Source organism: Lepidochelys olivacea (genome assembly GCF_965140295.1).
Source record: "Lepidochelys olivacea isolate rLepOli2 genome assembly, chromosome: 7".
Taxonomy (NCBI): domain Eukaryota; kingdom Metazoa; phylum Chordata; order Testudines; family Cheloniidae; genus Lepidochelys; species Lepidochelys olivacea.
The window spans coordinates 122,494,457-122,515,000 of record NC_140417.1 but is presented as its reverse complement, the minus strand read 5'-3'; the positions used below and the strand labels follow the sequence as shown (position 1 = coordinate 122,515,000).

General features: G+C 53.6%; 1 protein-coding gene across 1 annotated transcript in view; it reads left to right on the top strand.

Moving 5' to 3' along the window:
- Positions 1-20,173, top strand: part of TRIM8 (tripartite motif containing 8) — a 52,614-nt gene extending 32,441 nt beyond the window's left edge. The window contains exons 2-6 of the mRNA XM_084633176.1: positions 10,866-10,961; positions 12,710-12,943; positions 14,362-14,393; positions 16,018-16,133; positions 18,720-20,173. Of these exons, the coding sequence (XP_084489302.1) occupies positions 10,866-10,961; positions 12,710-12,943; positions 14,362-14,393; positions 16,018-16,133; positions 18,720-19,327 (1,086 nt within the window). The 3' untranslated portion in view covers positions 19,328-20,173. The remainder of the gene's footprint in view (positions 1-10,865; positions 10,962-12,709; positions 12,944-14,361; positions 14,394-16,017; positions 16,134-18,719) is intronic.
- The last annotated feature ends 371 nt before the right edge of the window (positions 20,174-20,544 follow it).

Below are 20,544 nucleotides of genomic sequence, written 5' to 3'. Positions count from 1 at the left end.
GGGGGCCATTTAGGGATCTGGGGCAAAAACTGGGGATTGGCCCTGCTTTGAGCAGGGGGTTGGACTAGATGACCTCCTGAGGTCCCTTCCAACCCTGATATTCTATGACTCTATGACTCCTTCTCTCCATTAGGCTGTTTGTACAGAGACATCACCTCGGGCTGCGAGCGCATCGCATCTGATGAACTAAGTGGGGCTGGGCTTGCATAGGGTTTGAATGAGAGGCATGAAGGGGTTTCGGGGTCACTGATCCCCCACAGTACTGGAGCAATGCCCCAGCATAGGACTAAGGGCTTCTCTGCTGCAGGAGGTCCTGTCTTCTGTATTGGGGACCCTAAACACGCTTTGTCATTTAAAGTTTCTGCAGTAGGTGGGGTGTTCACCCCAGTGTCCTGGCCAAATTCCAAGCCTGGTGTTTACTTCCGGCCCCCCTAAAATTCCTTCTGTGGTTTCAAATGGGTATAGTGTTCGTCATGTCCTGTCATAAATTGCACTCGTGCTGCAGCATGCTGTTAAACAGCCATTGTGCTCCACCCCAGAGATGGCTGCATTTTAGTGGTGGCTGAGTGATCTCCATATAAAGTCTATTGCTTGTTTACAGGCTGGGGCACTGTAGTCCTCCACTGGATGGGAAGGGGTCACCATAGTTATGAATGCGTTTCTCTTAGGAAATTCACTTTTTTTGTGGTGAGGGCTGAAAAGCAGCAACCACAGAGGAAAGGAGTACTTGTGGCACCTTAGAGACTAACCAATTTATTTGAGCATGAGCTTTCGTGAGCTACAGCTGGTGTTGGGTGCAGCCTGAGCGGGGCGTGTGTGTGTGCTGTGTGTGTCTAGTTCATTGTGTTCTAAAATTCAGTGCTTGTGACTTAACCCCACTGCTATGCTGGGACACTGGGGCAGCCAGTATCCGCTTTCCCGCAGGGCCGCTGTGCCGGACTCAGGTCTCAGCGTGGGGCCCAGATACTGTTTTACCTCTGGCCGATTTAAGGTATCTGGAGCCGTTGCTCTGATTGTGACCTCTTTGCTCTTGCTGCATCTTCCTCCTTCTGCCCCCCGCCCCCACCTCCCTCTGGCCCTGTGGTGTTCCCTCAGCTCTGTCTTTCCGGTTGTTGCAAACAATGACCTTATTCACTTGGGCGCTCAGCACTGTAATTTGGCTGCAAGAGGAGAGCCAGAGCAAGAAGAGAGCGAGATCAAAGCCCTACAACACTTGCCCTCTGTAGAGTGAGACAACTGGACTAGCTAGCCCGTGGTGTTTAAAGGGACAGTGTCAGGTGGCATAGAGTTTAATTTATTTATTTTAACGGTTTCGGGTATTTAAAACAAATACTGTAATAAACTCTGATCAGAATATAAATTTTATTCGTGGTTCAGTGAAAGTGTGTCATTTATTGTTTGCCTTATGGTCGCCTCTAGAGACCCCAGTCTGCGATTGAGGCCTCCAGGGTGCTAGGCACTGTACACATCTAACAAAAGAATGGTCCTCGTAAGTTACAAGAGGAGAGACAAATAACCAACAGACAGGGTGAGGCACAAGAGGACAGCAAAATAGTTCTGATCAGTGTGGCAAGCAGCGATCACAGCACACGAACTGTGCTAGCCAAAGCTTTCACGTGTGTGTGTGGGGGGGGGGATTTCAAATTACCTTGTGGCACTTGCAGCCCAGACTTCTGCCACAGCATGAGCACTAGCGAGCAAAACTCACTCGAGCCAAAAAGAAACGGGGGCTCCTCTGATTGTGTACTGCCCCAAGCTCAATGAAGGAGCAAAAATGTCAACGAAGGGCAGAACCAGTGTGAAGCGAAATGTAGAAGTTTAAAATGCTGCTTTAGTGATCGTTGGGGTTTGTTAGTAAGGACTTAGCCAAGCCTTCCTTGGAAATGGACAGGACCCCCTTCTCACTGATGGTCACCGGTTCGTGTCTGATGCGATGCAGAGATCCCAGCAAGAGGTGCTATGGAAGAACCTCAGGTAGACAAAGCTTTTTGGTTCTTGCCACCAGATGACCTGTTGGGGGAGGGTGCTTCACTGGGGTGGATCGTGTAGCAGATTAACTTGCAAGTTTAATTTAGTCTGGGTAGCTGCAAAAGCACGAAAGGGCCCCCTGATAGGAGGCTGATCCCCTTTGTTTTAAAGGGGAAGGGCGTGCTCGGGAATTCTCACTTCTGTGATCTGGAGAGCAGGAAAAAGCAGCTTTCCAAGGACGGCCTGGGGTGTGACCCACTCCAGTAGAACTCCATAGGAGCTTGGCCATTGACTTCCGTGAGAGTGGGATTTGAGCACGTAGTTTTCAGCTTCTGCCGGGGTACAGCTCAGACATCGAACTCTCCCAGGCTGGGCTGTCACCTTGGGTTAGCGATGGCAGCTTCCAGGCAGGGCTGGGGGGTGCTACTGGGGGTATCGATTGTTATCTGACCAGGGTTCAGCACTGTTCAACACTTGAAAGTAGGTCAGTCGCAGGATTGCTATTGAATGGATTTGGCAGAAACACTGTGTACGAGCTGCTTGCTGCAGAGAGGATAGTCTAGTGGTTAGGGTATTCACCTAGAACATGGAAGACCCTGGTTCATTTACTATGGGATGAGCCATTTGAGTGTCTCTGGCCCTCAGTTTCCATCTATCAAATGCAGATAACAGCCCTGCCTTGCTCTCTTTACCTAGTACACCTTGTTTGTTTTTGTTTGTTTTGTTTCCTTCTCTCTGGAAGCTTAAAATATATATATAATTTCTATGAAGTTTTAGTCCCTAGTACCAAAATCACCTCCCCCCAGGTCTCTGTGCATGTATTGTGCCCAGCACCATGGGGCCCTGATCCATGATTAGATGCTAATACAAGCAATGTAATACGATTACAATACAATGTAATAGAATAGTGTATCTATGGGGGTGGGGGTGGGGGTGTGCGTAATGACAGCTGGAATTTTTATAGGCAAATCCTATTGCTGTTCAGTGAGATTTGCGATTCCAGCTCCCGTGCGCCCACTGTGCTCTAGACGTGTAGAGATGAGAGAAAGAGACAGCCTAGCCGAAATTTTCAAAACAGATTAGTGCTTTAAGGTCCCTCTGTTTTTGGGGGGCCCAATTTGAGACATCACAGGGTACATCTATGCTGCAAAAAGCCCGTGAAAGCGAGTCTCAGCCTGGTCACTGACTGGGGCTTGGGAGGCTCATGCCGTGGAACTAAAGTAGCCGTGTAGATGTTTGGGCTCAGGCTGGAGCCTGGGCTCAGGCTGGAGCCCGGGCTCTGAAACCTGGCAAGGGGTGGGTGCGTCTCAAGGCCCGGGCCCCAGCCTGAGCAGGAATCTCAACAGGGCTACGTTTAGCCCCGTGATGTGAGCCCCCGTCCGTTGGCCCAGGTGCTGAGCATCACTACTGTGGGGTGTTTTTTGTCACAGTGTAGACGTGCCCTGAAAGGGGCCTGGTTTTCAGGAAATGCCGAGCCTCCTCCACGCTTGCGCCCTGCAATTAGAGTTAGCCGTTTTCTCAGCGAGTGCAGCCTCTCTTTCCTGCTCACCAATTCCCCGCTCCCAGGCCTCGATTCTTACCAGTGTATCCGTTGGTCTGAACGACCCGGCGATCGGTTTCTGTCAGTGGAGCTCCACCTGGGAGCTGCTGGTGGTGACTTAGCGCTTAGGATCCTTGTGCTGCCAGGTCAGTTATCGGTTTGAATGTGCATTTGCGATTCTCTCTCTTCCCGCGAACAAAATTTCACTCCTGTTTATGATCGCAGGGGACCTCAACACCACTAACCCGAGTAAACATTCCCAGGTGTTCACGCAGCCCGGACCAACATAGATCCTCTGATAATTAACCTGGATTTTCTTTCCTCCGGTTACCTTTAATAACAGCTTGGTGTTTGTGGCCTTCCTATACTTGCAGAGTATGATCCCATCCTTCCCTTGTCACGGTGGGATCAAAGCTAGCTATATAGCTACTTTGGGGGCGGGGGAATGATCTGTTACGCTAACAGAACAGGCAGGTGGGGAGTGCTGCGCTGCTGGGGATTGTAGTACGTCCACTCAGCCCAGGCTCCGATTAATTTGGGATCCCCACTGGCAAGCTACTCTGAGGACGTAAAACAGTATTTCCCTCCATTCAGAAATCCATTGTGCTCTGATGCTGGAACTGCTTCCGCTTTCCGCCTGTGAGCCAATGTATTGCCGGCTGCTAAGGAACCAGTTACTGCTGTGGTAACTATGCATGGAGCGAACAATAGATTCAACACAGTGGGGGCCAGCCCTGCAAGGTGGTGAGCACCCTTCTTCCTATGTGCTCAGCACCCAGCTCCTCCAGCACCGTGCAGGACTCAACCCTTGCCACATTGGACTATAAAAGAGACTGCGTTAAGTGTTGGGGCAGCATCTCCTTACGTGTGGGGATTTCTGTGGCTAGTAATGTTATTTATTAATAAGACACTGTCAAAATTTGCATATAAAATAAGAATCCTTCCCTGTATTACTGACAGCACCGTGAATTACTAAGCCTCAAAGAGCCTAAACAAACAGATCTACTTTTCACCACTGATGTGGTTGATTCTCTTTTTGCGTTTCACTTGGCTGGAGCAGTGAAACTGGACCAGTCAGTTTCTCTCAGTGTTTCTGGTCAGTTTCACTTTTGGTTTTCATAGGCCACTAGGTTCATGTCCCTGTACTTAAGTTCACAACACCACAGGGGAAGGCTTAAATTTAAAACACAACAAAACAAAATACCCACCTCTTTACGCTGAAATAAAAAGGAAATTATTAATCTTCATTTTATCTTTTGTACATTTTGTTCCTCAAAATTCACGTTGTGGAGCAGTGTAAACTGTGAGGAGTTTATTGCTTTTTATGGATGAGGGGTGTTCTTTTTGTTTTTGTTTTTTAAATGGAATAAATTGATCAGCTGCCATCCCAGCAAATGGCTGCACTGTCCCATTTCTCAGAGAAAGGGCGTAAGGTTTCTTAGACGCTGGGAAATGCAAACAGATAGCCAGACATCAAACAGATGCAAAGGGGCTCAGGTTATCCCAACAGGAAAGTCCTGCATGAACTGAGACTTTGCTGCAAATCTTGTGGGGGGGGGATCACCCATTAAGTGGTGATCCCTGCTGAGCTGGGAGGAGGGGGTAGTTCCCAAATTCAGAAATACCTGTTTGGCAGGAAGTCAGGGGGAGAGGGAAGGGATATATTTTCCTTTTCAAAATACCTGAAGAGCTCAGTCCATATTACAGAGAGAGGAAATTGCTCTCATCAATACAGCAAGGGGTGGTTTCTGCCTATATTTTTTATTATTGGAACTTGTTGCTGTGGGTGCAACTGTATCGTGAGCTGTATCAAACCGTCATAAATGTTAGGTTCTTTTATTGGTCTTCTGAGTCTTTAGATTGTATTCATGGCACATTTTCCAACTTTTCTCTGCACCAGTGAGGCCTGGGAACTTCCAGCAAGCAAGCAGTGATTCTCATGTAATCACAGGATTCCAAGAGCTGGGGCTTGAGATGAAATACCACGTATTGTGGGGCTTGTAATGGAATCACAAGAGTTGGCAGCATTGCGCGGAAGGGTTGAAAGGATGTACAGATAGATAGGGGTTAAATAGTTAAAAGAGCTGCCACATGGACAGGACAGGCCCTAAGTGCTTAGGGTGTTGATCTTGCCTTTCCAGAGGCTTGGGCCGAGGATCGAACCCAGATCTTTTGCATTGCTGTGCAGCGCTAACAGCTGTGAGCCGGTAGACCTGCTTCGGGCCCCATTCTCACGTTGGGATGTAGAGTCCCATTGAGGTCAGTGGGAACTTTTCCCGCGGGCTCCGGGGGGCCTGCTGCAGGATGTGTGTGGGGGGCTTCTGGTGGAGCTGGAGTGTGGGAGAAGAGCCAGGGCTCAGGAGTGGGGAATGCGAAGGGGATTCTGCATCGAGGCAGCTGAGCGGGGACAGCCCCGGTAGCTTCATGGGTCAGTAGCCTGCAGCATGAAAAACCCAACCTGTACTGCACGAGGTCTGGGTGGACCTTCCTGGAATGGATTGCTGACGGCGCTGCACGCCTCCCACATTTAAACTCCCCAGCGGTCAGATGACTGAACTCTGGTTTAACTACTCCTTGCTAGGAACGTCGATGTATTGATATCAGTGGCAAAGCTCCCATTGAGTTCCATGGAACCAGGATTTCACCCACTACATTCATATTTAAAAAAAAAAAAAAAAAAATCCTATTATCCTCTCACAGTCGATGACCACGGCGCGTTGACCAGTCACCACGGAGCTCGACAGGGTTCTGGACTCTCAGGAGTCGTCCGTGTTCGGGGCTCTGGTTGTGGAGAGACGTCCCCCTCAACAACATCCTCCTCCTGCTCTGTGGCTGGAGGCCGGGAGTCACGTCTGCGTTCTGTGCAGCATGTCTTGTTACAGAATGCCCGTTACTTGGGCCACTGTAGGAGAATTGAATGGAGCCATCCACTTCCTTCCTTGCTCCGGCAGGCTGTCGTGGTGGCCTCGCGAAAGGCTCTGATCAGGCTGCTGCGCCGTTGTCCGGCCCTGGGAATGGCCCAGGTTTCGCGGTGTGCAGCGTGAGGCTGGGGATCGGGACGGGCGTGCAAGCCGGAGCTGCGCCGGAGGCTGTCCTGGGGGTTTCTTAGCGTCCCAGAGGAGCTTGCGTCGCCTCTGTTTCCATGGCTGCCTTTCTGCTGCAGAGGCTGTAATGGCTTTTTGTAGAGGGTTCATGAAGCGCTTGGCTTTCTGGGAGGCCCCTGAGAAGGGATTTTTCCCCTGAGGGGAAGCTGGGGACATGGCAAAGTTTGTCAACTCCTGGCCTGGACAGTGGTGATTCGTGGTTAGATCTGACTTCCCAAGGGTATCCCAAAGGCAAAGAAATCGTTGTCAAGCAGTGAGGTAACCTCGTGAGCAGATGCAGAGGGGAGGGCCTGCTCTCGGGCTGGTTCCCTGCATGTTGATTGAGGAGAACCAGGAGCCAGTCATCCGGGAAGAAGTGACCCACGAAAATCAGCAGGGTCCTTTGGAGAGATCTTGCATTTGATGAAGGTAGTTGGCTTATGTCTGCGGCAAACATTGCTTGGCATGGGACTGGGGAAATCAGCTGGTCAATGCCCGTCGTCCGCTGTGTGTGAGATATGCCGATACCCCATCCGCCGGGCTTCACTGCCCCCCTCATCACTTCCCTCTACTGGGTGGGACCCAGCTCCACCACTGACACGTGTGACCGGAGGCAGGTCACGTCCCCTCCCTGTACCTCTGCTTCCCTTCCCACTTGGCCTTGTCTGTTGAGATGGTGAGTTCTTTGGGGCCGGGGAGGCTCTCTGCATTTGTACAGCGCCTAACGCAGCAGGGCCCTGATCTCCCTGGTGGCTAGTCAATGCTACTGCAATATAAATATTAATAATGCTGTAAGTGTGTGTGTGTGTGTATGTACACACCCACAACCCCCAACACCAGTTTCTTACAACCACCTAAAGACATACACACCAGGGGCACCAGAACAGGGGGGACCAGGGAGCCATGGCCTCCCCACTTTTTAAAATTGGAAGGGCATAGCTATAAGAGCAAGCGCTGGGGGAGGGGGTGGGGAGGAACAAGCGAGGGGGTCTTGTGGGAAGGGGTGGCTGGGAAAGAAGGGGCGGGGTGGGGCCTTGAGGGGAATGGGGAGCGGGGGCTCAGGGAGAAGGCGTGGGGAAGTGGGGGCAGGGGCACCTGTGGCACCCCCCCACACACACACACACTTTTTAGGGTGCTTCTGCTGTTCCTGACACACACACACACCCCCTTCCTGTTCATTGCACATCTAGTCAGGCTCACTAGTGCTGCAAGTCAGTTTCCCCCTCAGGTCCTCATGCCCCGCCCCGCCCCACCCCACCCAGGAGAGCAGAGTGGGGGCTGCATACGGACCCGCTGGGGGCTACTGGTTTGATCCAGAGCCTAGATTCAGGGCCAATTTGACCCGTCAGTGTCTCATTAAGGGACCGAGGCTGGAGGCGAAGAAACCCAAGAAGGGGCCCACTCCTCTACTAGTGCTTGACTTATCCAAGTGTTAACGAGGCTGCAGGTGCCCCAGACCTTCAGAAAAACACCGAATCGAGGAGGCTCCAAATTCTTGCTTACAAAATAAGTTGAAGGCTTCAGCCTCTCCCTGCAATGCAACTAATCGTGGCAGCTCCGTCCTCCGCCTCTCTCCCGCCCTCCCTCCCCCTGCTTAGACCAGGAATTAATTACTTGATTATAAATCCCCGAGTGCTGGTTTATATTAGCAATAATCCCCTCAAAATTGGTCTTAGCTGCCATTTCCCTCCGTGTCCCCGTTGCTGTACCGTGTTTTCTCTTCCAACCGGTCAGTTTCCCAGCTGCCCCTCCCTTCTTCCTCGGTCAGGTTAGGAGTGCAGTGGCTTTTCCTGAAGGGATTAACGCAGGAAGAATTAAGGGCAAATGTCTGAGAATTCTTCTGCGTGTGTGTTACGGGCTGGGCGCCCCTGACGTAGCGCCTGGAGTTGCCCGGCGCTGATCCTGTACCAGTGGCTCATTGCTCGCCTTCTGGCCGGAATGCCGGGCCTCCGAGCCAAGCTGTTTAGCAGATGACTCATATGGTTGTAGCCATTTTTGGATTTCTGATTTATTCTGTCTTTTAGGGCGTGTGCGTGTGTGTCTCTTCCATCTGGCTGAGGCTGGAAAATACATGGTCCTCTTCCCAGAACAAGATTCCCCCGTTAGAAAATAGAAGCTGCTTGCAGGGCAGCTTTTAAAATGTTCTTTCCTCTCTCATCCCTAAATTCTCGAGGATGGGCCTTCTCTCCAAGGGCACTGCCGTCGGGGAGGAACCTGCCGGAGCTTCCTCTCTCGCCGGAGTAGCTGAAACCCAACACGAAAATGTACCAGCCCAGCCACGGATTCCACCTTGACAGCGATCAGCCTGGAAAACGTATCGTGATATTTCACTCCCCCAGCCAAAAAAACCTCCGTAGGATTTCGCAAGCTTGGTTTAGCTGAATCTTTATTATCCAGAAAAAAACACGTGTATCAGAAATGAGGCCACCTTCTCCCATCTCTTGGGATGAAGGTCCCTCATCTGAAACGCTGTTTATCTGCTCTACCTTCCTATCACCCATCTTGTTGTGTCTTTCACTCTTTACAGCACAGAAACAATGTGAAGGAACCACAGGGGCACAGTTAGGTCCCAAATAACCATGTTTAGTAAATATACATGAACATGCGAGGCCAAGGGGCAGACACCCAGCTGTTCTGACTGGTTTCTGGCAGTGTCTACAGCATAGAACACAGTGAGCGCCTCTAGAGGGCTCACAAACTATTAAAAGGGATACTGCCTTGTTCCAACACACTGCACATTTCACTCTGATCAGCGAGGCTATACTATAAATATTTCCTTCTATCATCACCTCTAAAATAATCGGGGGATATAGGGATTTGGACTGGAGATCAAGAGATCTGGCACTTGTTCCCAACTCTTCCACTGACTTGCTTTGTTACCTTGGACATCTCTCTTTGCCTCGGTTCCTTGTGTATCAAATGAGAGTAACCCTTCTTTTACATGGCACTTTGGGATCCTCCCATGTAGGGAAAGGTCTCTAGAAGTGTAACTGAGTAGTAGTAAGATCAGCATATATGTAACACGCTGTACCGGGAGTCATGAGTGGGGATTGAACTTACAAACTCTGTACCTATGCATCGGCTTCTACCTCTAGAGCTAAAGGAGTAACTCAGTCAGCTGCTGGTGGTAGTAGGCTCTTATCCTTAGCAGCCACGAGAGAGGGCTACAACATGCTCAGCCAGCCTGTAAAATTTATCGCCAGTATTACTATTCCCTGGATTCTTTACTTGGTTGCTTAGACCAAAACCCTGTCCCTGGATAATGGGGAAGTGGGGCTACAAGGGACAGAAGGAGGAGAACGAATGAGGAGCAGACGAGATGCACTTTTTTCTTCATTTATCTTGTATAGGCTGTTACTCTTGGTAGCCGCTTCCGATTGTGTCAACTCTTCTTCGCAGCCAGACCTGGTGGTCCTATAAGAAGTGGCTGTGGGAAAGGGGTCTTGTATGGGAAACCCTGGGAATACAGCACAGCTCTGTTTCTCCAAAGGCCTGGAAGGGACAGTGGATAAATATCTTTGCATATTCAGTGGAGGCGGCTATGAGTGCAGTCAGCAGCGCCTCCCTCAGTTTATAGAGGGGTGCTGTTTTCTCCAGGCCAGCCAGAGCCCCAGATCTGCTCCTGGGGGGTGCCAGAACGTCTGTCCCGCCAAACTCAGTCAGTATCGGCTTGTTGGGTAATTGTGATGGTCATTATCCCTGTGACAGGGCTGTGCAATGTCACTTGTAGCGGGGAGCCAAAACGCAGGGTCTGAAACAGAAACGGGTCAGACCCCACAGTGGCCAGGCCCTCTGTGTGGAGAGGGAACGCTGACCTTTCAAACCCGACCCTCTGGACGGCTGTTCCAAGGTGGTTTCCAGGCACAAACAGGCTTTCAGTCTAGAGGAGTTTTCTTATCGGCTCACGAAAGCCACCAAGAAAGAACCAATATAAAGCCTCCCATGAGGGAGGAGGCGGGGATGTCTCTCTCGCTCTGCAAGCCCCTCCCATGATCGTTGCTACCCCCAAAAAGCCAGCTAGGCAGAGACTGGCACTACAGAGAGGCCGCGAATCAGGGACGGACACTGCCTGCTAGCTGGGGAGGGTTGCTTAGGATGGGACCTTGTAGATCAGAATTTCATACCCCTGAACGGTTGACCCGGTAGCCAGCACGCTACCTCCGCTGCCCCGTTGATGTTCTGTACCGCTGATCCCGTTTGCGTCTGTCTTCCCTCACGTGCCCCTGCGGCTTGCCCCGGTGACTGACGGCCGCTTGCCGTCTGTTCTGTTGCAGAAGATGCTGATGAAGCAGCAGGACCGCCTGGAGGAGAGGGAGCAGGACATCGAGGAGCAGCTCTACAAGCTGGAGTCGGACAAGCGGCTGGTCGAGGTAGCTGGTGCTTTTCCCTCCCTCGTGGCCGCGCCCTTCAACCAAGGCAGGGTCTCTTGCGGCAGCAGGGCACGAGCCAGTCCTCCCGCACCAGGGGCTGCCCGGGCATCGCCCGCCGTCCTCGAGGAGGCTGCGGCTCCGCGGTGCCGGGCTTAGGGGGGACAGAGGTCCAGCCGGCGTGGAGTTAACTCTCTGCTCGGGGCCAGGGCAGTCAGCCCAGAGCTGCCATTGCTGTGAGGATCCAGAAGCGGCCCGATGCTGGTGGGAGGTCTCCCAGAGCTGCTGGCCATCCGGATTCATTAGGATTCATAGGGAGGGAAGGGGAGTCAGTGCCCAGAATGGACCCCCAAGTGAAGCCGGGGCAAAGCGAAGATGTGGGGAAAAGGGGCTGATGTGGGGCTACCCTCTCAGGGGAGGAGGGGCGCCCTGCTCAGGCGCGGGGGGCTGGGTTTGTCTCTCTCTGCCTCATTACCCAGGTGCTAGCTAAGCAGCCCTGGTTGGGGAAGTGGGGAAAGTCTCTTGGTACAAGAGCTTTTCATTGCTGGTCTATGCAGCCCCTCTGCCTGCCCCCAGCTCCCTCAGGATACAGGGGGTTTCACTGCTCTCCCCCAGGGCCATGGAAGAGGAAGGAGTGTGGGGGGGGTGTTGGGTGGGTGGGGGAGGGAACCGTCTTAATGCACTCCAAGCCAAGTGGGATGCCAGCGTCTCCTCGGAGCAGGGCATGGGACCCAGAGGTGCGAGACCCTTATATAGGGACGTCAGAGGGGAGTGCTGAAATCCACAGGAAAGGGGAGACTTCGGAGATCGAGGTTAATATTTTACGTAGGGGAAAATCTGCTGGGTCCATCCCCCTCCTCTTTATGGCCCCACCACAAGGCAGGTCACCCCCGAGGGGACCCAGGCAGAGCAGGGGGCACGTAGAGCCTTTCAGCTCTAGCTCACCGGCTCCGGTGAAGCTGACAGGGGGGTCTCCAGCCAGTGAGCGCGGCGGGATCTGGCCCCTACGTGGGCAGGCTCGGCTGAGGAACTAAGGGCTGAACGGGCCCTGGAGAAAGCTCCCCTCGCTGGTGGAGTTGGTTGCTCTGGGGCGGAGTTGAGCCCCCATAGATCCCAGGTGATCTGCTTGGATCTGGAGGGAATTCGCTATCCCAGCAGAGGCCTTGAGCCTCCACAGCCGCCCTGGGACCTCTGCGATTCCCAGGCTACTCGGCTGCACTGCCAGCGACGGTCCAGCTGGCAGGTGGCCCTGGAACTGCTCCGCCACCCATCACGGGCCTTCCCAGGCATGGCAGAGGCCTTGCACGGAGGCCTGCGGCTGCAGGTTGCGTTGGCTTCTGGATGGAGGGGAAGGCTGTTCTCTGGGTTGTTAGAAGCTAGACCTGGGTGGGTGGCACTAATTAATTAATCCATTGTGATCACTCAGCTCACCCTGCCAACCCCCCGAGCCAGAAATGGAACCCAGGCGTCCTGACCCACAGGGCCAAGCTGTTCCCTCCTGTAAATACCTCCACAGCCCTAAATATCTTGGTCCATGGGCTGAGGCAAAGCCGAAGGGCTGGCCCGCCAGGAGGCAGGCCGGGGGAGGGGAGGGGCGGGGCAGGCCGGGGACGTCGGCAAAGCGCTAGCAGGCCCTGTCCCCGTTTCTCCCTCCGCGAGGGCGGCGGGCGGGGCTCTGCAGCGAGCGGGCGTGGCGGGGTCTGACCTTGGGCACTCTCCTCCCCGCCGGCCCCCCCCTCCCGCCCCCCCAGGAGAAGGTGAGCCAGCTGAAGGACGAGGTACGCCTGCAGTACGAGAAGATGCACCAGCTCCTGGACGAGGACCTGCGCAAGACCATGGAGATCCTGGAAAAGGCCCAGGCCAAGTTCTGCAATGAGAACGCGGCCCAGGTGCTGCACCTCAACGAGCGCATGCAGGAGGCCAAGAAGCTGCTCAGCTCCGTCCAGGTCATGTTCGACAAGACCGAGGACATCAACTTCATGAAGGTGCCAGAAGGGGCCCAGCTGGCCATGGGAAGGCAGAGGGGGAGCCCCTGGGATAACGGGGCTGGTGGCCGGATTCTAACAGTAGGGGAGGGATGGGGGACATCTTGGGACAGCAACTGCTTTGTCAGGGTCCCTGGCCTGACCATACACCCCCATCGTGACCCCAGAACAAAGAGACTCAGGTTTAGTGATGGGCTGGGAGCAGAGTAACCTCGTGATTCCCACACCCCTTCCCCGGGTCAGCTCTCCCCACGCCATCAATACCCCCATCTCCCAGCCTGGAAGAGTAGTGGAGCACCTTAGGGGAGGGGGCTCCTGAGCAGGGACAAGGCAGGATCTGCTCCTCCTAAGAGTCTAAATTTGGCCCCGGTCTCCTGATGGCCGGAGTAGCTTTTCCAGCCCACATGCCTGTTTGGCTGTAAGCCAGGACGCTCCTCGGTCCTTGCTGTGGATTAGCTGGTTTCTCCTGGGGTAGGCTGGCAGTGGTTGGCCCTGCCCCTGTCATGGCCCGTGGGGATAATCAGTCAGCCCGGGGAGGGAGAGGACAAAAGATGGGCCAGGAACAAAACCCAAGTCGCACAGCAGAGCTAGGGGTGGGGGTAGGCCCTGTGGATCATCGCTAAACAGAAAAGGGGGACCCTCAGGATCTCCCTCCCTCCTGAGCCTGGGTGGGTTTTAGGGCCTTCCACTTAAACCCTGATTGAGCTGGTGCACGAACTGGCTCGACCCCTCTGCCTCACCTCACTCCCCGGATGGATTCCGACTGATTAAGGGGCCCTTCCTGGCCTTGAAGCTGGGGTGGGGGAGCAGCTGGGCCAGTATCTCCCCTCTCCTCACCCTCCTCTGGTAGTAATCTCCTGCTCACAGGCCCCAGACAGCTCTGCTCCTCCTTTAAGGCGGATGATCAACGCCTGAGCTCCTCATGAGTCTGCAGCCTGTGCTGGCTTCCCTCGTAAGGAGGCTTTAAAGGAAGCCGGGAAAATCTCTGACCAAATCCAGCGGATGAGCAGGAATTTACACCCTGATAGAGGGGAGCGCTGGAGCCAGTGGGAAGGGCCAGGGCCCCAGATCCCTTCCCAGAGGTGAATCCGAAGGCTGCTGTTTTGGGGAGTGGCGGTGAAGCTAGCTGGGGGTGGGCACAACGGGGCAGTGCTGCGTTAGTCGTTCATCCCTGGTGATCCTCCTCCTGAAGTGTAACACCACTGCCAGGTGACTGTGTCCTGTCCCAGCTCCTGGCGGGTGACTTACCGCATCTCACGCCCCCTGCGGCAATTTGGCATCATCTCTGCTCAGGAGAGAGCCAGGCCTGGAGAGTGTGTGTGTGGGGCGGGGGCTGCAGGTCCTGGGAGAGGTACATCGGGACACAGCTGAGACGATACACAGCAGTCACTGACCAGGGTTTCTCCTTTCCCTTGTAGAATACCAAGTCCGTGAAAATCTTAATGGACAGGTAAGAAGCCAGTCTCCCCGGATGAAGGATGTGGATAAATTGGAGAGAGTCCAGCGAAGGGCAACAAAAATGATTAGGGGTCTGGAACACATGAGTTATGAGGAGAGGCTGAGGGAACTGGGATTGTTTAGTCTGCAGAAGAGAAGAATGAGGGGGGATTTGATAGCTGCTTTCAACTACCTGAAAGGGGGTTCCAAAGAGGATGGCTCTAGACTGTTCTCAATGGTAGCAGATGACAGAACGAGGAGTAATGGTCTCAAGTTGCAGTGGGGGAGGTTTAGGTTGGATATTAGGAAAAACTTTTTCACTAGGAGGGTGGTGAAACACTGGAATGCGTTGCCTAGGGAGGTGGTGGAATCTCCTTTCTTAGAAGTTTTTAAGGTCAGGCTTGACAAAGCCCTGGCTGGGATGATTTAATTGGGTATGGGTCCTGCTTTTGAGCAGGGGGTTGGACTAGATGACCTCCTGAGGTCCCTTCCAACCCTGATATTCTATGATTCCTGGCAACTCATGTTCTCAAGCAAGGGTGGGATTGGAGGCTCTGTCGGCTGTGTTGCAGGGCTACAGAGTGTGGCTTAGACACAGGGCTAGGCGTCGCCCGACCTTGGTTCTAGCCCCATCTCTGCCACACACTCACTGAGTGACGTTGGGCAAGTCACTTTCCGGCCTTGTGCCTCAGTTTCCCCCATCTGCAAAATGGAGCTAAGAATTTACCCCACAGGGGTTTGGGAGGTTTGAGTCATTGTCATGTGTAGAGCGCTCTGAGATCTTCTAGAGCTACTAGAAGGAGAAAGCGTGGTGGTGGTGGATGTATGATCCGGAGCCGTTATCTGGGGCGGGAGGAAGGTGGGGAGAAAAGTCACACGCTCTCCCAGAAGAGCGAGCCTTCATGAGAAGGGGCTGAGTGCCACCACTGTTAGGTCAGTGGATCCATCCCTGGGCCTAGCTACCAGCACTGCTAGGACTTGCGGTCTCCACCCCTGCAGTGTGTGCCTCTTGGTCTCTCCAGCATGGTCCTCGCCTGCTTGCTGGCCGCAGAGACGCACGCAGGGCACCCCGAGGAAGAACATGCCCTTCCTAGGACCCGAACGGATGCATTTGCCTCCTGCCGAATGGGAGCTCCGAGGAGAGCCACAGACTGATTTGGGAGGAGAGATTAAAAGAGCTGGGAGTAGGGAGGCCGTGATCACAGGGCATAAGACCCCCAGAAGGGAGGGGCGCCATGTCGGTTGGTACCCTGGGATGTAACTGGGGATAACGGGCTGAACGGAAAGGAAATGCAGGCTGGATATCAGGAGCGGCTTCCTGCCTGTGTCCTGTCAGGCTACGGGGGCGTCTCCTAATGGAAATAGCGCTTGCGGGGGATGTGGGAGTCGCACCACGGGGGCCTTTTAAAACTAGGCTGGCCAAAGCCCCAGGAGAGGGACTGGCTGATGTAAAGGCCTTTCTGTCCCTGGCTGAAGCGGAGCTAATTACAGATGAGGCTGCCCGGCAGATGTTTGGCAGCTGTCAGCCGCTGGGAAAGGCCTGGGGAGAGATGAGAGCCGGGCAGAGCGTGGGGGGTGAGGAGGGGAAGCTTGACGCTTTTAATGAGTCCTTTCGCTCTCCTTGCGGGTTGGTAAAGGACTCAGAACTGCACGGGCGGCAGCCTGCCACCTCCCAAGATCGGCCACCTCAACTCCAAGCTCTTCCTGAACGAGATCGCCAAGAAGGAGAAGCAGCTGAGGAAGCTGCTGGAAGGTGAGACATCCCTCTGATCCATGGGCCTTGTCGTGTGGCACCGTGATCCGGGGAAAGAGGCAGCCGGATCTCCCTCCCTCCCCCCCGTGTCATTGCTCTGAGGTCAGCAGGGTTAGCCCAGGGCTGGAGTCGATCCGCTCTTTGGAGCGTGGTGCTGGCAAACCATCGCTCGGCATCTCCAGGGTTACCGAAGGAAACAGGGCAGCTCCCCAGGCTAAAAATGTGCCAGGGATTGAATGCGCCCATGCTTGTGCGTTAATTGCATGAAGGTTTAAATCAGCCCAGAGCCCCTTTGTGACCTCTGACCTCTGTGTTGCTGCAGGAAAGCCACAGGAACTCCAGGGGCTCAGGATTGATGCCTGCGTGAGCATGGTCAGGGTCCGGCCCTTTGTGCGGGAAGGGGGTTTACATGCAGGAAACAGCCCTCTGTATTTTGTGTGTGTCTGCAAGGACGGCAGACCCATCAGGAAACATCCTCTGCCGCTCTGCTGCCCTTCCCTGGGTCTGCTGCAGCCACCAGGCGACGAGCGGAACTAGCTCCCAGCACAGGTTGTCCTGTGACTATGATCTGGATCACCGGGATGAGCGAGTTCTGGTTTTAGGGATCCCTGGGCCCTTTTCCCAGGACAGGTGATGGTGCCGGTGCTCTGGCCCGCTTGGATAACTGCATTGTGCCTCCCTACATGCCATTTCCATTGGTGATGGCGTTGTTTGTTGTGTATATACAGTGCCATGGGCGCATCTGGGGCTTCACCCGGCCCAAGGATCTTCCAGGCTAACGTAGAGTTAACCCAGCAAGGAGGACAATGAACAGGGTCTGGCGGGAGGGCATGTGGGAGGATGGAGGATCGGGCAGTGATGATGAAATGGTGTGCCCAGCTGCTGGCTGTACCAGTTTCCCCGGGTGCTCCCTGACGGCCGAGCAGATTTAGACATAAAAAAAGGCAGCACAACTCAGTGCCAGGTGCCCATGTGCAACTGCTGTGCATTTCAGGATTGCTTTCTGCAAACATTCGTGCCAGTAAAATGCAGTGTCTTTTGAAGGCTGCTCGGCAGCCAATACAAAAGGGGACTGGAGTGAATTCTTTTAAATAGATGCTGGTCTTTTTAATTACTATCCCAGCTCTCCCAAAATAGTGACAGAAAACGGCTATGCAGGCAGGGGACTTTCCCACCCTGTTCCAATCACAGAACACATACAGGATCTGGGCCAAATTTGCCTCTGTCTATCCCTGGTTCCCATCACCATGGTATCTGGGCACCTTCCTGCCATTTGCCTTTAGCATTAACTTAAATAACAACAAAAGAAACCTCAACTGGCTGTCCTGAAAAGTTTGTCCCTGCAGGACCCCTTTATCCCTGCCCAGAGTTCCCTATGTCTCTTTTCATACCCCTAGGTTGGAGCTGATAGGGGCCGCCTGGTCTGGCTGCCAGCGTGAGTCCGCAGACATAACTCTGCCTCTCTGTTAGCAAGAGGCCTGCAGGTCTGCGCGGGCTCCTAGAACTGGATGCCCTGTTACAAGGCAGAAATCTGAGTCCTATTCTTCTGTAAATGGCTCTGGAATCAGTGGTGTTACTCTGGATTTCTGCTATTGCACCCCTTTAGTTAAAGAGGAGGCAGAAGTCCTCTCTAATGGATGTAGATGGGATTCTGTATTGAGGCTGCTGGACACAGCATGGGAGCTGCAAACCCCATGGCTCCCTCTAGTTCCCAGGGTAATTAACAGCACGTGATGGCTAGTATCGCCCCCAGGCAGGGTCTCCTGAACTCGTGGCCTGGGGCTGCACTACTAATGCAGAGCGTTCCTAGCCAGCAGCTGCTCGGCAAGGAGGGTGAGGTCATGTTTGGCTGGTGTACAGAGCCCTGCATTTCCAAGAGACCCAGCCGGGGTTCACCTTGTACGCTGGCTGACATCAATGCAGCTTCTGGGCTGGGAACAGGCTTCGGGAGGGCTGGAACTGGACCATGGCCCTGTAATTGCAGCTTTGATTGCGGCTCTGAAACCAGCTTCCAGCCCCTCCTTCCCGCCTCCTTCCATGTGGGCAGTCGCCTCGGTGCACGGGGCAAATTCCATCTCTTCAGATGGTTGCCGAGGGCGCGGGTTCCAGCTCCCTCCCTCGGGAGGAGTGTGGTGATTTGGGGGGCCGGTTCCAGGGGCCCGCCCTCTCTGGAACATGGCAGCGACGCCTCGGGCAGGGCTGGAGTCTCCAGGGAGAAGGGAATGCTGGGAGAGCGGGGTGGAACTGACGCCGACCTTTAGCTGTCCCCAGTGGGGTGCTCCGCCCCGAGACCCTGCCCCCACTCCGCCCCTTTCCCCACAGCTACAGCCCCTCCCCACCTCCTGCCACCCCCACTTGTCCCCCTCCTCCTCAGTGCCTCCCGCCTGCCACTGAACAGCTGATTGGCGGTGGGCGGGAGGTGCTGTGGGGGAGGGGGAGGAGCTGCTCGGCGGGTGGCTCCAGCCAGGGAGTTGGCGCCTATGGTCTTGTTGTTTCTCTGAGCCATTGTTCGTTTTCCCCTCCGGCTCCTGAATTCCAGCGGTGGCTTCTGATCGGGCCGTTTGTCTTTTCTCTCTCCCCATCCAGGTCCATTCAGCACCCCGGTCCCATTCCTACAGAGCATCCCCATGTACCCGTGCAGCGTCAGCAACTCCGGAGCGGAGAAACGGAAGCACTCCGCAGCCTTCCCCGAAGGCAGCTTTCTCGAGCCATCGTCTGGGACTGTGGCAAGCCAGTATATGAGCCAGGGGGCTTCCGCTGGCGAGGGCCAGTCCGCACAACCCATGGTGCCTTGTAGCTCCACGCAGCACATTGTTGGACTGCCCAGTGGCCCGCAGCCAGTCCACTCTGGTTCGGTCTTCAACCCGTCTCACTATCCCAATAGCACGTCCTCTCAGCAGTCTGTGCTATCCCAGTACGGCGGGCGCAAGATCCTGGTCTGTTCAGTGGATAACTGTTACTGTTCCTCGGTGTCCAATCACAGCGGGCACCAGCCGTACCCCAGGTCGGGTCACTTCCCCTGGACAGTCTCTTCGCAGGAGTACTCCCACCCGCTCCCCCCTGCTCCGGCTGTACCTCAGTCACTTCCCGGACTTGCCGTGAGGGAATGGATTGACGCATCCCAGCAGCACGGGCGCCAGGATTTCTATAGAGTCTACGGCCAACCTTCCACCAAACACTACGTCACCAGTTAACCATCAGACTCCCCACAGAGTGTTGTTAATTACACATTCGGAGATAAAAATCCAGTTTTCTTGCTTTTCTTTTTAAATCGCACCCAGTTTTCTTCCTTCCCACCTCTTCGGAATGTGGGAGGCTCTTTTCTCTCATCTCGCTTTTTTCTTTTTTAATATTGGTTTTTAATTTAATTTTTCAAAATTCCTCCCCTTCCTGGAAAAAGATGAGGAAGAAATGAATGAGGTTTTTCAGTCAGACATCTGGTTTCGAATTTCACACGTACTTGCTACTTTCTGGTTTGGAAAACTTAGAGGGACGGTGGCTCCTTTTCTGTTTCAGTGTCTGTGGGTTCTTTTTGGTTTGGTTAATTTTTATTTTTTCCTTCCCTTTAAAAAAAAAAAATTATATCATTGATTCAGTAAGAAACGATACTTGTAGATTTTTGGGTTTGTTTTTTTTTTAAAACAAGGCTTATCTTTTGTGTGCGTGTGTGTGTGTGTGTGTGTGTGGAAAGGCCACTTATCATGCATCCTGGCATTTTTTTTTTCCCCTTCTTTCGGAGATTTGTAAATACACAATGGCAGGAGATTTAATGCACAAACAAACAGACAAACAAAAAAAGGGAAAAGAAACTTTAAAAAAAAAAAAAAGAAAAGAATAAATAAAAAAAAAAATTCTGTTTTAGTTTCCGGGGGGGGGAAGCGTCGCCAAGTTGCACACGCCCCTTCCCGTGTATCGCTGATGCAACTTCCTGTAACAAGCACTTTGTATAAAAAAAAAAAAGTGGACTTCCTGCTATAAGGCACAGGTATTTATTCTGTAACCAATTTTAGAACACAAAAAAAATATTCAAATAAATGTGATCACTTAGTGCAAATGCCTCGCTCTGCTGCCCCTTCTGCCTCCCCCGCGCCCCCCCCCCGGGAACAGGGGCCCGTTTCTGCTCCAAAAGAAGGCTGTGACCTCATTTTAGAAATCGGCTATTCTCCGGTTTGGTGGGTTTGTCTCTCTAATTCAGGTGTTGGAAACGATCCGATGAGCAGCGCCTGGGTTGGGGGAACACCACAAATGTTGGTCAAATGCATGCAGGCTTTGGGCCGCTCACACGGAGGTAAATCTGGAGAAGCCCTTTTAAAATCAAGGGGCCCGATTCTGGTCTTGTGTCGGGCCTGATTCTGCAGCGCTCAGTGCCTTGGATTGTTGCGGTTGGCCTGCTTCTCCGTTGCCTTGCATG